The sequence below is a fragment of the Cynocephalus volans genome, chromosome 5 (assembly GCF_027409185.1).
Source record: "Cynocephalus volans isolate mCynVol1 chromosome 5, mCynVol1.pri, whole genome shotgun sequence".
Lineage (NCBI taxonomy): Eukaryota > Metazoa > Chordata > Mammalia > Dermoptera > Cynocephalidae > Cynocephalus > Cynocephalus volans.
Genome location: NC_084464.1, coordinates 58,205,865 through 58,219,509, shown reverse-complemented (window position 1 = coordinate 58,219,509; position 13,645 = coordinate 58,205,865). Strand labels below are relative to the sequence as shown.

The following is a 13,645-nucleotide window of genomic DNA, read 5'->3' as shown; positions in this document are numbered from 1 at the left end:
ATAAGTCTTACCTTATAAACCTAAAAACTTTTTAAATACTTGACAGACTTACCAAAAGGCAACATAGCAAATTATCAAAAAATTTAATGTGTGTAGCCTCTGGTTAACAAATCTTATTTCTAGAAATCTAGAGATTTCCCTACAGAAATAACAAGTACCTGAAGATGCATGTATATGAACGTTTATGACAGCACACCATTTTATAATAAAAAACTAGAAGCTTAAATAGCCGTTAGCTGGGAACTATTTAAATAAACTATAGTATATACATTTAATAAAATACTGTGCAGTCATTAAAGAATATCTATCATTTCTGAATCATTCTAATATTGAATAAAACAAAGCAGCTTTACCATATCACTACATATATGAAAGACATTTTTATTAAAAATGTGTTGCCCGAAATTATTTTTAGCCAACGACACTGCTGGAATATATGTTTAAAGTTATAAACTAAACCCAATTTTCTTGATAATGAACTTGCAAGTGATTATGAGTAAGAAACTAAATCTTGTCACTTTCAAAAACGGTCAATGAAATCCAGCGTGAGGCCTTTACACAGCAGTGCCCCATACTTTCTGTGGCGGAAGACAAACACCTGATTTGCAGGCACCACTCAGCCGACTATGAGCAGCTTCCTGGCATCATTTATACCACAGGCTTGTAGCTATTTCCATGCCCCATACCCTCTCACCACACACATGATGACATCCCTTTCTTCTCCCAGGAAGATTTGTCAAGCTAGCATATGAATTCACTCATTGTTGCACACTGTTTCCATTGGAAATAAGTAAATCCGCTTCATATGAAATTCATCTCCTCAAGAAAGGATTAAAAGGGAATAAGTGTACCTTGCTTTCACACTCCCTTTCACTCTCCACTAATTCTTCTTTCCTTTCCTCTAGCCATCTCTCCTCCTCTCTAATGACTCTTCACCTGTCAGAACCACTATGGTCTCTTGGATGTAAGAAATTTAGAGCCTAGTTCTTTGTATACCTGCCTCAACACTGCACTTTAAGTTTACTCACAGGAGGGGAAGAAAAGAGCCTAAGAGCATCAAGAACAGGCACATTTCTTCAGTGAGTACAGCACATCTTCCCAGATTTCTCCAGGTGTTGTGTTTACCACATGTTAGTCAGTTGCTATTCTCTATCTGGTAGGATTTCTGATCATAGTGACTTCTTCATAATCACTGTTCAGAACTGCTTGATGCTTGTTTTTTAAAAAACAATGCATATCATTTTACAATCAGAAGAAAAGTTTTTTTTATTTTGGAAAAACAGTTAAGTGGGTAAAGAATTGTGAAAAGTTACTAAAGTACAAATCATGGAGGATGCACAAAATATTTCACAATGCAGACTGCTTCATTTTTATTGGTAATGCACTTAAGGAAAAATACTTTGATTTGCTGTTAATAACACATGACATATGAACATGTAAAAACCTCAGTTTTAAGACTGTACTAAGCACTTTTCAAACTAATAAAAAGGCTAATAAAAACAAAATCAACATAAAGACTGGCAGTTACAACCTCAACATACCAAACAGTACTCATTTTAGATTTTCCTTTCTGCCTCATAAGCTACCTACATTTTAAAAAACAAAAGTCACATCTCTGAGAGCTTTGTTATTTTCTAGTACAAAGGACTACTTGGCTTGACATTCAAATCCTGTTCCTCTAGGAAAATAACTCCAATTTGACCAAACATGCTTAAGTACAGATTCAGGAGACAGATGACCTGGGTACAAATCTTGGTTTTACTCAATCTTGGTTCACTAGCTATATAACCTTGGACGTTTGTGTTATCTTTAATAAAAATTAACCATGTGAATATGACATATTAATTCATTGCTCAAGATCTAGAACCATTTTAGGGACCTTCAATATTCTCTGAGACACAATCATACCCAAGAATATTAGATATAATAAATCTTCTGAGGACAGAAGACACAAAAGGAAAAGGGGGGGAGCAAACTAAATACATATACAGTCTACACTGAATAGGAAAAACTCAGACATTTATAGCCTTCTAAATACATAGTGTCAACTACAATGTTATTGCAAGCACCAAGTGACTTCAAGGCAAAATTACAATAAGGCAGTTTGCTTTGGGGTCCACCACCTCCCTCTCTGGAACCCCCTAATTCCCTACCAGTAGATACACAAACATACTGTCTCACCAAACTACTCTCTTCCCTAGTTTCTGGACACATAGTGCCTCCAAACTACTCTTTGGCTATCATCTTCAAAAGCAAATTTTACTGAGTGCCTATAGAATGTCAGTGAGGCTTCTAGTATTTCTCCCTTCCTCTCTGTCCTTTATTCCCTTTTACCTGAACAGCCAGTAATAAAACTCATGTTAACAGTGTCTTATTTATTTTTCTACCAACTTTACTTCCTTTCCTGATTTTGAAAATGACCCTGAGATGCAGTGAAAAGAGGCCTCACTTAGAGAGAAATCATGTTTAGACAAAGCAAACTCTGAAAAACTCTTTAAAAAACCTCACTCTCCAAAAGAGGGAAGCTTCCTGAACAACAGGTAATGCCAATACAAAACTGACAAAGAAAAAATACTATATGGATAATCTCCATATAGATAAGAATGTACTATACTGATTGGTTTTGTTTCACAGATGAGTAGGAAGAAGCATAATAAAGGAGGATGAGAAACAAGCAACTAGTGGAGAGGATATAGCTATTCTTCACCTATTAAGATAATCAAAGATACTTAACTTTGACTGCACTAACCAAAAACAGATAACTAAAAAGATAACAAAATTCACAAATCATTCCATGTCTTAATAAATCCACATAATAATTTGGTTACATGATCATGGTTAGTACATTATCACAATTTGAAAACAGAAAGCAATTAACTTGTATTTCATAGAATCAAAGGCCAGAAAGACTAATAAAAACCAGATGAGAGGGCAAGAACTTCTCTTTATTTTTCAAATTAAAGAGACAGGCTACCTAATCACCAAACTCCTAAAGAGAGTTCTGTTTGAGCTAATTAAAATCTAAGGAATATACTTATTTTTAATTTAACATTCAGGATTTCCAGAAGTATTATATAAAATTAGTACCTCCTACTTTACAGAAACATAATCAGATGATAGGAAAAAGTGGTATTAATAAAGAATAAGGAAAAGAAGCAGTATTAAATGTTGATTTGGTACATGCCTACTGTTTTAGCTTCGACTAAGCTAACTATTGGCCTACATTTTAAAAATTAGTCTAGAAATGATTAATTTAGGTTTCTAACTTAACAAACCGGTCTACACCCCATTCCTAAAGTTTTTATTTTGTTCTTTGGAATGTAAGTAATATTTTATTAGAAATGATCCAGCAAGAAATACCTCAAGTCATTTGATTTCCCTTCTAATTACGATTAAATTAAATAGGACATTCACAAAAAAAACCCTTAAGTCAAAGTCCAAAGGAAAAAATTTCCTTAATATGAAATCAATACACACCTTCTGAATGTCAATAGATCAAAAGTAGCAAAATAAAACAACAATGGCAGATATAATATAGCAGGACTATTTTGAAAGTTTCTAAACTTCTATCCCCAATTTTGCTTGTCACTACACAATTGCTATCTCTCCACTTTGGACAAAGAAACTCCCTATTTAAACTGCCCCTCCCCCACTTGGAAAAGGCAAAAGTAGAAAGCGGGGGCTGGGTTGCATAAATTCATTGTCAATGGCATCCTACTCCTTTCCTATTTCTACCCCAAGAATGTTAATGAGAGCCAAGTGAAGTACAGTGGGAAAAACATTAAGTAAAGAATTCTTTTCTTACCCATATTCTTTCACACATACCACACTGATTGAAATGGGTTAAAAATACCCCAATATTTTATAATGGTCACATTTTTCATACTAGTTTTGTAAATCTAAAAAATGTTATTTGCACTTTCAGTGCCTAGTGTGAAGGGCTTTTAGAATAAGAACTGCGGGGAATGAGGGCTAATGTGTCTGATTTCTTCTGACAGAAAAGACATCAGGCCTACATAGGAGAGATCCTCTCTCAAAGGTGCTATATTCCTTGAGGCCACAGACGGCAGTGACAAGCAGGCAGTTAGTGCTGGTTCAAGAAGCAACAGCAGAAGATATCCCAGAAGCCCAGCTTCTGGCACTCAAGCTTTCTTGATACCTGGTTTAAATTATTTCTACAGTAGTAATCAATTTGAAATACCTTAGCAGAAACAAAATTAACTCCTTAAGGAGAAAAATTAAAATTTAACTTTTCAGATTAAGTCCCAGGCAAACATTAACATGATTTATATATAATGTCTTAAATTTCTATATTTCTATGTACAGTGTGAAGAACAGTATGTAAAGTATGTAAAGGGGGAGGCGGATACAGATAATTCAGTTTAAAAGATTTTCTACAGTAAACAGTCTTTAAAAGTATCTACCAGATTTCTAAACATGGAAGAAGATTTGGGGGAAGGGTTATAATAAAAGCAATGTACTTTTCACAATAAATATTTCTGTGGTTTATTTAAATAAAAGAATATGTGTACCCACAAGTAATAGCGCTATAAGTCAAATTGTTATAGGGTGTTTGGAAAACTATTTATCTGTTGTGTGAGTACACTTTAGCAAATCCAAATCCTTACACATCCTTTCTAGTATTACCTGTGTGAACTATTTGTCTAACTCACTGAAGATAGTCTACAGGGAATTCAGAATACTGTAGTATTATAAAAAGAATACTGTATTATCTAAAATAACCCAAGTCAAAGAAAAAATTACTCTTAATCAGTGTTAAATAGTTAATGCTTTAACAGTATGCAACAAAAAATGTACTATGATATATCAGAAAAAACTATGTACACAACTTTGGCATTCCACCTACTGTTTTTGCTTTTTGCCTTTTTTCAGTGAAGGTTTATTTCTTGCTCAAGCAACATGTTCTACACGGGTGGGAACTGAGTTCTGTTTTTTTGTTTTGTTTTTGTTTTCCATAAAAATAGTATATATTTAAGGTATACAACATGTTTTGATACACATATATACACAATGAAATGATTACTATGGTCAAGCTAATAATGAACATCTACTCCTTTTATAAACACTGTTTCCAATTAGCAAGTAAACTTTTCTTCCATTTAGTATTCTGATATCTGCAGAGTTGCTTTCTCCTTTAATCTGTCTCCAATTAATGAAAGTAAATCAATTACCAAATGTTCTTCTCTAATTACACTGTTATAAAGCTAGCTTCCTAAACTATTCTATTTCAGCCACCAATACATCTCTTAATTCTTAAAAATATCACTGAGTTTTATCCAAAAGAATAGATACAAAGTAAAGGTTTTTAAAAAATAAAGGTCATATAAAACCAAATTGTCATTTCCTTCATTCAAATAATATTTCTTCTTAACAGGAACTGTAGAACACTGATAGATTCAAAAACTAAATCAGCATTCTTCTAGAAAAACACTGTGATAACTTTTTTATATAAAAAATTGTCAAGACCCTTCCAAATTAGTTATATGCATTAGATCTTCTTATTCCCCATATTGCTACTTACTTTTCTTTAAAAGTAGCTTTAAAAAAAGATTTTAAATACATTTTTAAAATGTAACGTCTACTTAAGCATCTAATCTGTGGAATCCAGAAATAAACTGAAAACAAACATTTCTATGTACAAGATAAACTTTCAAACTGCCTAATTTTCTTTTTAAAAAAGCAGAAGCAATGATTTAAATCTTTTTTCTAAATGAGAAAAAAAATTGCTAGAAATTTAGTTTAAAAACCAAGAAAAAAACATGCAAATGATTTTTATTCACTCAGCTTCCTGAAACATTTGAGTCTGAATTTTTGTTTCCTGCTTCCTTATTACACCAAGAATTCTAAAACACTTTATCAAGGTTAGGGAAGTTTTCAAAAGAGATCAAACTTTCGTTTTAAATTTAAAAATGTAAGTAACAGCAATTCACTTACCAGCACCTGAGACATCTTCTGTGAACATATTCACTTATTTTATGAAGCTCTAAAGTAAAAACATTATAACAATAACAGGTTGTATAAGAAGGTACACCACCTCCAGGATCAGTACAAAGCTCACAAGAAAGTTGTTTCCCAGTTCAGATTAAACTCCCTACCTGCAAATACTGTTCTAGTACAACTGATAAAAATATTTTCTAACATCTTTTGATATCTTATTTTACTAACATTTCTCTGCTTTCTCTTTGACTCTGTGCTTTGAGATGTGTAAAATTAACTACAAAATGCACCCTCTAAAGTATTAATCCTCCACTTCTCCCCAACCTCCTCAGGTGATCAGACTATGTACCCTTTAATATGAAACTCATCAGTGAGCAGAGTCCACTAACATTTATTAAATGTCTACAAGTAGTCATTTGCTCTCCTATGTTATCTTAAACGTCATGTGTTGTAATCTTCAGAAGCAAGTCATTATTGTTGAAATAAATAAGGGTTATCAACTATGGTTATTATCTTTTTACTGAATGCAAACCTATTCCTGTGTCAATGGTAACTAATACTACATTTTTCTGAAAACTGGCTTTATAACAACAGCTTAAGAAAAACAGCGAATCTTACACCATTTCTAAAAGAAAAAAAAACTTTCATACTTGTGAGTGCTTACATTGCATAAACCTTACTTAGGAGCAAGATAAGTAACTGTTAAGGATGTGCATTACAATCTCCACTAAAATGCATCACCCTCTAGATTTCCCCTTACAGAAAGATAAAGGAGATATACATTTCCTTACTCCTACCACTAAGTAAAATTAAAAACTCTGGACATTAAATATTAAAAAATAAATTTAAAAAATATTCTAAAAGGTAGAGAAAAGAAGGTAGACCAGCCAAAGAGATCAGGTTCCTTAGAATCTGAGGAACAACACAGCAGTGAATTTACTGATTTTCTTTTTGCCTATATCCTAGGCTAGGTACTGAGAAGCAAACAACCTGGAAATGCCCATGGGCACAAAGGAAAAAAGCTCCAACAAAAGCCTGCTATTGCTAGCCCTCACCAAAGGATCAGGAAAACAGGCAGCCTAACAAGACAGAAAGCTCATAGACAATAACCAGTCTACTATAATCAAATATCACAGAAAAAAAAAAAAACTGTATCCATGTCAGCAATGACCAGGCGGGAAACCTAGACTTCCATCCTCATCAGGCTGTAAAGGCATCCCAACCACCACCATATCCCCATAACCCCCACCAGAATGGTGTCAGAGAAGACCAACTGGACAGCCAGGACCTTCCTCCCCACCAGGTGGGAACAAACCACACGTCAGTGAAGGCCACATGGGTAGCACTGATAAGAAACATCTGCCCCTCCAGCCAGGGAAGTATCAGTGGAGACCCACCCAGAAGTAACAAGAAGCCCCTCTCCCCAACTGTCAAGGAAGACCAGGGGGGCACTGGACTTTGACACAAGTCATTTTATTTTTTTCAGCACAGGTTCCCTTTTTAGGAAAATCAAATTTATATTTAGATCCAAGGTCCTCAATCAATAGGAGGCATCTTCAAATAGTTCATGGAAAGATTCATATTTATCTTTTAACTCCATTTTCCCTGATCTTTTTGAAGTACCCTCATTTTCTGGTGTTTAAAAATATTTTTATGACTGATGCTTCTACCAGGACTTGAATATAAATCCTTAGCTTTTAATAAAGAGTCCCCATAGATGTCTACTTTCTCTCTCCTCTCAGTAATTGAAGCAAGTTTCCATAGTCATTTTAGCCCCCGCTTCTTCAACGAATTACCTTTTCTATTCCAAAAGACTCAACAAAAAAGATCATTTTCACCAGACCACTTTTGTAAATTTAAGACTTTATTCCACAGAGACAACTATCAAAATTAGTTCTGCCCTAAGAAATTATACGAATCCTAATACACTAAAAGCTTTCTTATTGTCTAGCTTCTCATCCAGTCAGCCCACTTTCAAATAGACTTGATCTGCTCCACAACCAGTCTACAGATTTGGTTTAGGCAAATAGACTAATCAAGCTAACTGCTTGTTACACATTTTCTCATTTCAATTATTTTCCTCTTTATTTTTCTCCTTCCTTGAAAACTAACTTTTCTTAAAAGGCCACTAGAAAAGTTCTCCCATATTCCCTATTTTATTACTGACATTTAACAGTACTTAGCATATTACAGATATTCAAAAAAAATAACTTGTTGACTAAATTCATAATTTTGGTGACTTTCTTCTCCAATTTCCCCTTTCAGATATGAATGGGCAGTTCTCAGGCAAGAAAATAACACAATGAAATAATAAAATCCAAAATATACCTACATGCAAGGAATATATCCACAAAATCTAATTCCTACCAATGAACTGAACAAGTGGGATTCCCTACTTTGACAAAAGAAGAAATTCGCATTCTAGAGTGAAGCATCTTCAGGAAGAACACACAGTAGCTACTCACATGGGTAATGGGGGGGCGGGGGGGGTCTGTAGGTCATCAGAAGTCAAACAGAGGTCTACACATCCTGACTCCAAAGGCCATGCTCCCCTCACAATGCCGTGCTGCTGTCTTCTTCCTGAAAGTAGCTCTAGTACAGTAGTTGGCAACCTCATCCATCACATGCTGCCTACCTTCTTCTAATTTCAGGAATCCTTCTCAAAGTAAATTCTTTCCTTCAGTCTTCTGCACTCTTCTGCACTCTTCTGTGTTTTATTGGCCAACAGAGATGTTATCCCAGACCAGCGCCATCTTCTACCCCTCACCAATCACTTTTTTCCTTTCAAAACACTTATGGCTATCAAAAATTATCTTCATCTTCTTCATTTATTTTTTCACATTTGTGTGCCCCCCCCCATTAGAATATAAGCTCATAAAGAAGTAAGTCTCCATAGTCATCAGTCACAGAACTGATCTGTTATTCACAGTTGTGTCCCTAGCACCTATAAAAAGTCCTAGCACAAAGAACCTCAGTAAATATTTGAACAAATAAATGAATAACAAATAGGCAATAAATACCTGAGCTGGAACACCAAGAGGCAAGGTGTAGGGGAGGATATGTGACAGCACTGTCACTGCTCTTACTAAAAAACAGCACAATAGAGGGTACCTAAGGAATTTAGATTCTTATCAGCAATAGTGAAGAGACCCAATATCTAAAAAAAAAATTGAAAAGAGCCTGCTACAACTACTGCAAGTAGGGATATTAATTAAAAGTATATGCTTCTAACACAACTTACTGAGAAGCATCCCTTAATTGGTGCTAAAATTGCTGTTAATCTTCTTTGTTATAGAGGAAAAAGTTCTTATTTCACATACATTTAACAAAAGACTGTGTCCAGAGTATATAAAGAACCCTTTATTTCAGTAAGAAAGTCCAGTTTAAAAATGGGCCAAAGAGCCAGACATAAAAGTTCACAAGATACATAAACGGACAATTAATACATAAAAAAAATATGCCTATCAGTCATCACAGAAATGCCAATTAAAGCCACAATACAATAGCAGTGCACACTCTCTGGAATGGTTAAAAATAAAAAGACTTACAATACCAGATGTTGGCAGGATGCAGTGCAACTGGAACATATTGCTAACAGAAATGTAAAATGAGACAACCATTTCAGAAAATAGTTTTGCTGTTTCTTATATATCCCAGCAATCCCACTCCACAATATTATCCGAAAGAAATGAAAATATATGTTCATACAAAGAGATGTATATAGAGGTTTATGTCAGCTTTACTCATGATATCCAGAAACAGAAACAATCCAAATGTCCATCAACAGGCAGAGGATAAACAATCTGTGGTATATCCATATAATGGAACACTTCTCAGCAATAAAAAGAAATAAACTGGTGCTACATTCAACATAGCTGAATCTCTAAAACATACTGAGCAAGGAAGCCAGATAAACTAAAGATAGAATGTATCGTTAATGATATGAAATTCTAGTAAAGGCAAAATTAATCTAAAGTGACAAAAATTACATCAGTGGTTGCCTCCTGGAGCAGGCTGGGGAAAGGGAGAGTAGGGGGTGTGGAGGGAGGGTCTGCAGTGGATCACAAACGCTTACAGATAATGACTGTTCTAATATCTTGGTGTCATGGTAGTTGCACAGGTCAAAACTCACAGAACAATACACTTAAAATGAGTATATTTAATTGTCCATAAGTTATACCTCAATAAACTTGATTTTTTAAAAAAATTCAAATTTCATCTTTTCACTGTTCTCTTTTAATTATCCCATTTTCCTCAGAATAAAGAAGGGGGAGGACTTTGTAACAACCCTAGTATATATGCACATACAAACACACTCAAGCACACATACTTAGAACCTCCTCCAATACACACCTAATACAAAATGTTTTACAAAACAATACTTATTCACACCACCTGGGGATGAACTTACATTTTCTATTCAACTTCATCCCAATCCATTTTATTTTTGCAAAATGCTGATCACAACTCACTCAACTTAGTAAGCATTTAAGTATACACCAGGCACTATATACTACTACTAAGCACTTACTGCACCATCTCATTTAATACTCATAGTAATACTATGGGATAATACTAATAGCCCTCTTTTCAGCAGATTTGGGGAGTGGCTAACAAAAAAACTAAGAAATCTTAAATAACTTGACCAAGGAGACACAGGTCTGCCAAACTCCAGAGTCTAAATACCTAAACTTGGATCATCACACACTGTATTGAATACATGTATCGAAATACAACTCTGTACACCACCATGAGTATGTACAATGATTCAATTAAAAAAATTTATTTAAAAACCATATACCACACTGTCTGCATCTTTTAAAATAAAAAAGATGCTAAAGAAAAATAAACCAGATTTGACAACTAATACTAGCTCATGTCAAAAACTACAGAACTGATAAACCTAAAGCACTACACTAAATATAAAATCATACACTGTTGATCTAAGTTAAATAAAGAACACAGTTAATTGTACATGACTTTGCTATTTAAATCTCAATTCCTCTGCAACTCAAAATCTCAGCCTCCTCTGTCCATTCTGCTTCCTAACTTTTAATAAGCAAATTAAAATATCATTTCTCCCTCACACTGGAAAAAACAGAAAATAGATAAATGGGAAAATTTCTTTCATCTGGTATCATCTCTCTATATAACACTTTCTGTTCCAGTTTCACGGCTGTATTCTAACCAATTCAGGATCTTCTCTCAAACCAGAGGCCATAATATCAAGTATAGCATCCATTACACAGTCAAGGCATTACCTGGTGTGGCAGACATTCATTACTAATGCTCATTAGTGTTTCCAGTTCTACTGTCTTTTTGGACACAGAGGAAGATCATATTTTCATGCTCCTTTGATGGGCAGGACCACATCATTTCTTTGGCCAATGAAATACAAGCAAAAGTAATATGTATCACTTCCTCAGGGAAGCAATTAAAACCAGATGTGTGACTCCATGCTCTCTTGTCCTACCTCAACATCACAGAAGTACAGTTGTTATGGACTTGCCACAAGATCAAAGCAGCCTAGAAGGTTGTGCCACCACCACATGAAAAGCAGCCCAGAGAGTTGGCTAGCTGGACCACAACAACCTTTGCATGAAAGGATACACTCTTTCATTGTGTATGCCACCACCGAGATTTTGATATTTGGTACCACAATGTAATAAGCTAGTCTATTCTGAAAGTGAGCCATCTAATTTCCTTAACTTGTAAAATAAAACCTTCTTTTTCAGCAGAATTTCTAGAGATCCAGGCAGTGGAAGAACATGAATGAATTCCATTTTACAAAGTCACCTTGAAACAACTGTGCATTTCAAGCCGTTTCATTTTGTTATCTTTATATTTTTATTTTTTTTTCCCACATATTCCCATCCCATTTTTAGTCTTTGAAATTCCCTGATGTCAAATGCCTTTTTCTGAAGTTTCTTGAGTTTAGTTTTGAAGAAAAAATTTTGCTTCCATACAACTGCAATTTGAGGAAGCAGTTTAATTTTTCCTTTCCCACAACTAAAATAAACACAAATTTATTCAGGGAACAAATACTAACTAAGCGTCCATGCTGTGCAAATATTCTGCTAACTACTACCGTGCAAGTTGGAAAAGCAAATGAGACACACTCTTGCCTTCCCAGAAGATCTCGTTATCATACTATAATAAGGACAGAAGATAAAGCTGGATGTAAGAAATCTAATATATAGAAAACAAGACAATTAAAATATAAAGATATAAAGATATTCTTTACTTTTTTTCTTTTTTTCCTTCTCTACACCACTGAGAATTTTATTAGTTTATAACAGATATAAGAGTCTTGAAGCTTGTTTTCTGGCAGAGATGACTAGAATATTTACTGAAAAAGGAATGTTTGATAGTTGAAAGTAATTGCTGCAATACTGAAACTCAAAAAGTGTGATCTAATACATTCTCAAAGGGGCTGGAAAAGTAACAATATACGATGAGAAGACGTGTGAGGTAACTATCCCAGACTTCAGTTCAGATTCTGTCTTATTAGCTATCTGACAATGGTTAAATCGTTTAGCCTCTCAGTACAAATGTCACCATATTTAAAAGGAGGTAAAACGGGGTATTACCTGCCCTACTTACTTCACAAAAGTACTATAGGTTCAAATGAGAATGTATACTGCAAAGCTACTTTATAAACGACAGAGTGCCACCCAAATGCAAACTATTATTTATTTTAAAAAGATAAGTAAATAGGTACACACATACAAATGTATACAAGCACACACGTATGTGCACATGTACACATACATACAGTTATTACCCAGTAGGACACAAAGTAAAAATGATATCCATTTTAGAAGTACTTGGACTTCTCTTTTCTTAAATTCTACACAGTAAAGATTTACTTAGAACATTTTAATTTTAAAAATATACATATTCTTAACATTTAAAGATAAAATTCTATGAAGCAACAGGTACAAATGTAACTCAAAATACTGACCTTAACAAAATTATCAGGAAACATTCCTCTTCTCCCATTTAGTTCTCCTTCTAGCCATCCTTCCTCCTGTAGTTTTTTCACATTCCTGATGATTTCCCCAACTCGAATGGTTAATTCATCATCATGTATAGCATCATAGTCATACTCCACAATATAGTCAACTAAAAAAAGGGAAAAAATAAATAAATGTCTGAAAACTAAGTTGTGAAATACTATAAACCATACTAAGAAACTTAAGAAATCTGTTTCACAACAATAATACTACAAAGACATCATCAAGGTTTGTCTCAATTACTTTAAATATTTGGCTACATCAGCAAATTTCTTGATTACCTTAGTACAGAGCACAGGACAGCTTTTAAATGTGATCCTCAAAGGAAATACAATACATAATTCATGCCATCAGATATTCTAAGTCAGATATATACCCCTTGTGGCAGACAGACCTGAGGTGAACCCCAGGATCCCCACCTTCTGGTATTCACATCCTTGTATAATTCCCTCTCCTTCAGTGTGGATATAACCTGTGAGTGACTTCTAACCAATAAAATACACCAAAAATAATGGACTGTATGTGATTACATAGCACTGTAATGCCCATCTTGCTAGGAAACTCACTTCTCTTGCAAGCTTTGAAAATGCAAGCTGCTATATTGTAAACTGCCCTATAGAAAGGGACACAAGCAAGCAACTGAGAGGTCTCTAGATGACAGCCAGCAAGAA

At 34.4% G+C, this 13,645-nt stretch overlaps 1 protein-coding gene across 1 annotated transcript in view; it reads right to left on the bottom strand.

Annotated features, from left to right (window-relative positions):
• CD2AP (CD2 associated protein) overlaps positions 1-13,645 on the bottom strand; it is a 121,849-nt gene that overhangs the window by 87,439 nt on the left and 20,765 nt on the right. Inside the window, exon 2 of the mRNA XM_063097193.1 lies at positions 12,923-13,083. Coding sequence (XP_062953263.1) covers positions 12,923-13,083 — 161 coding nt within the window. The remainder of the gene's footprint in view (positions 1-12,922; positions 13,084-13,645) is intronic.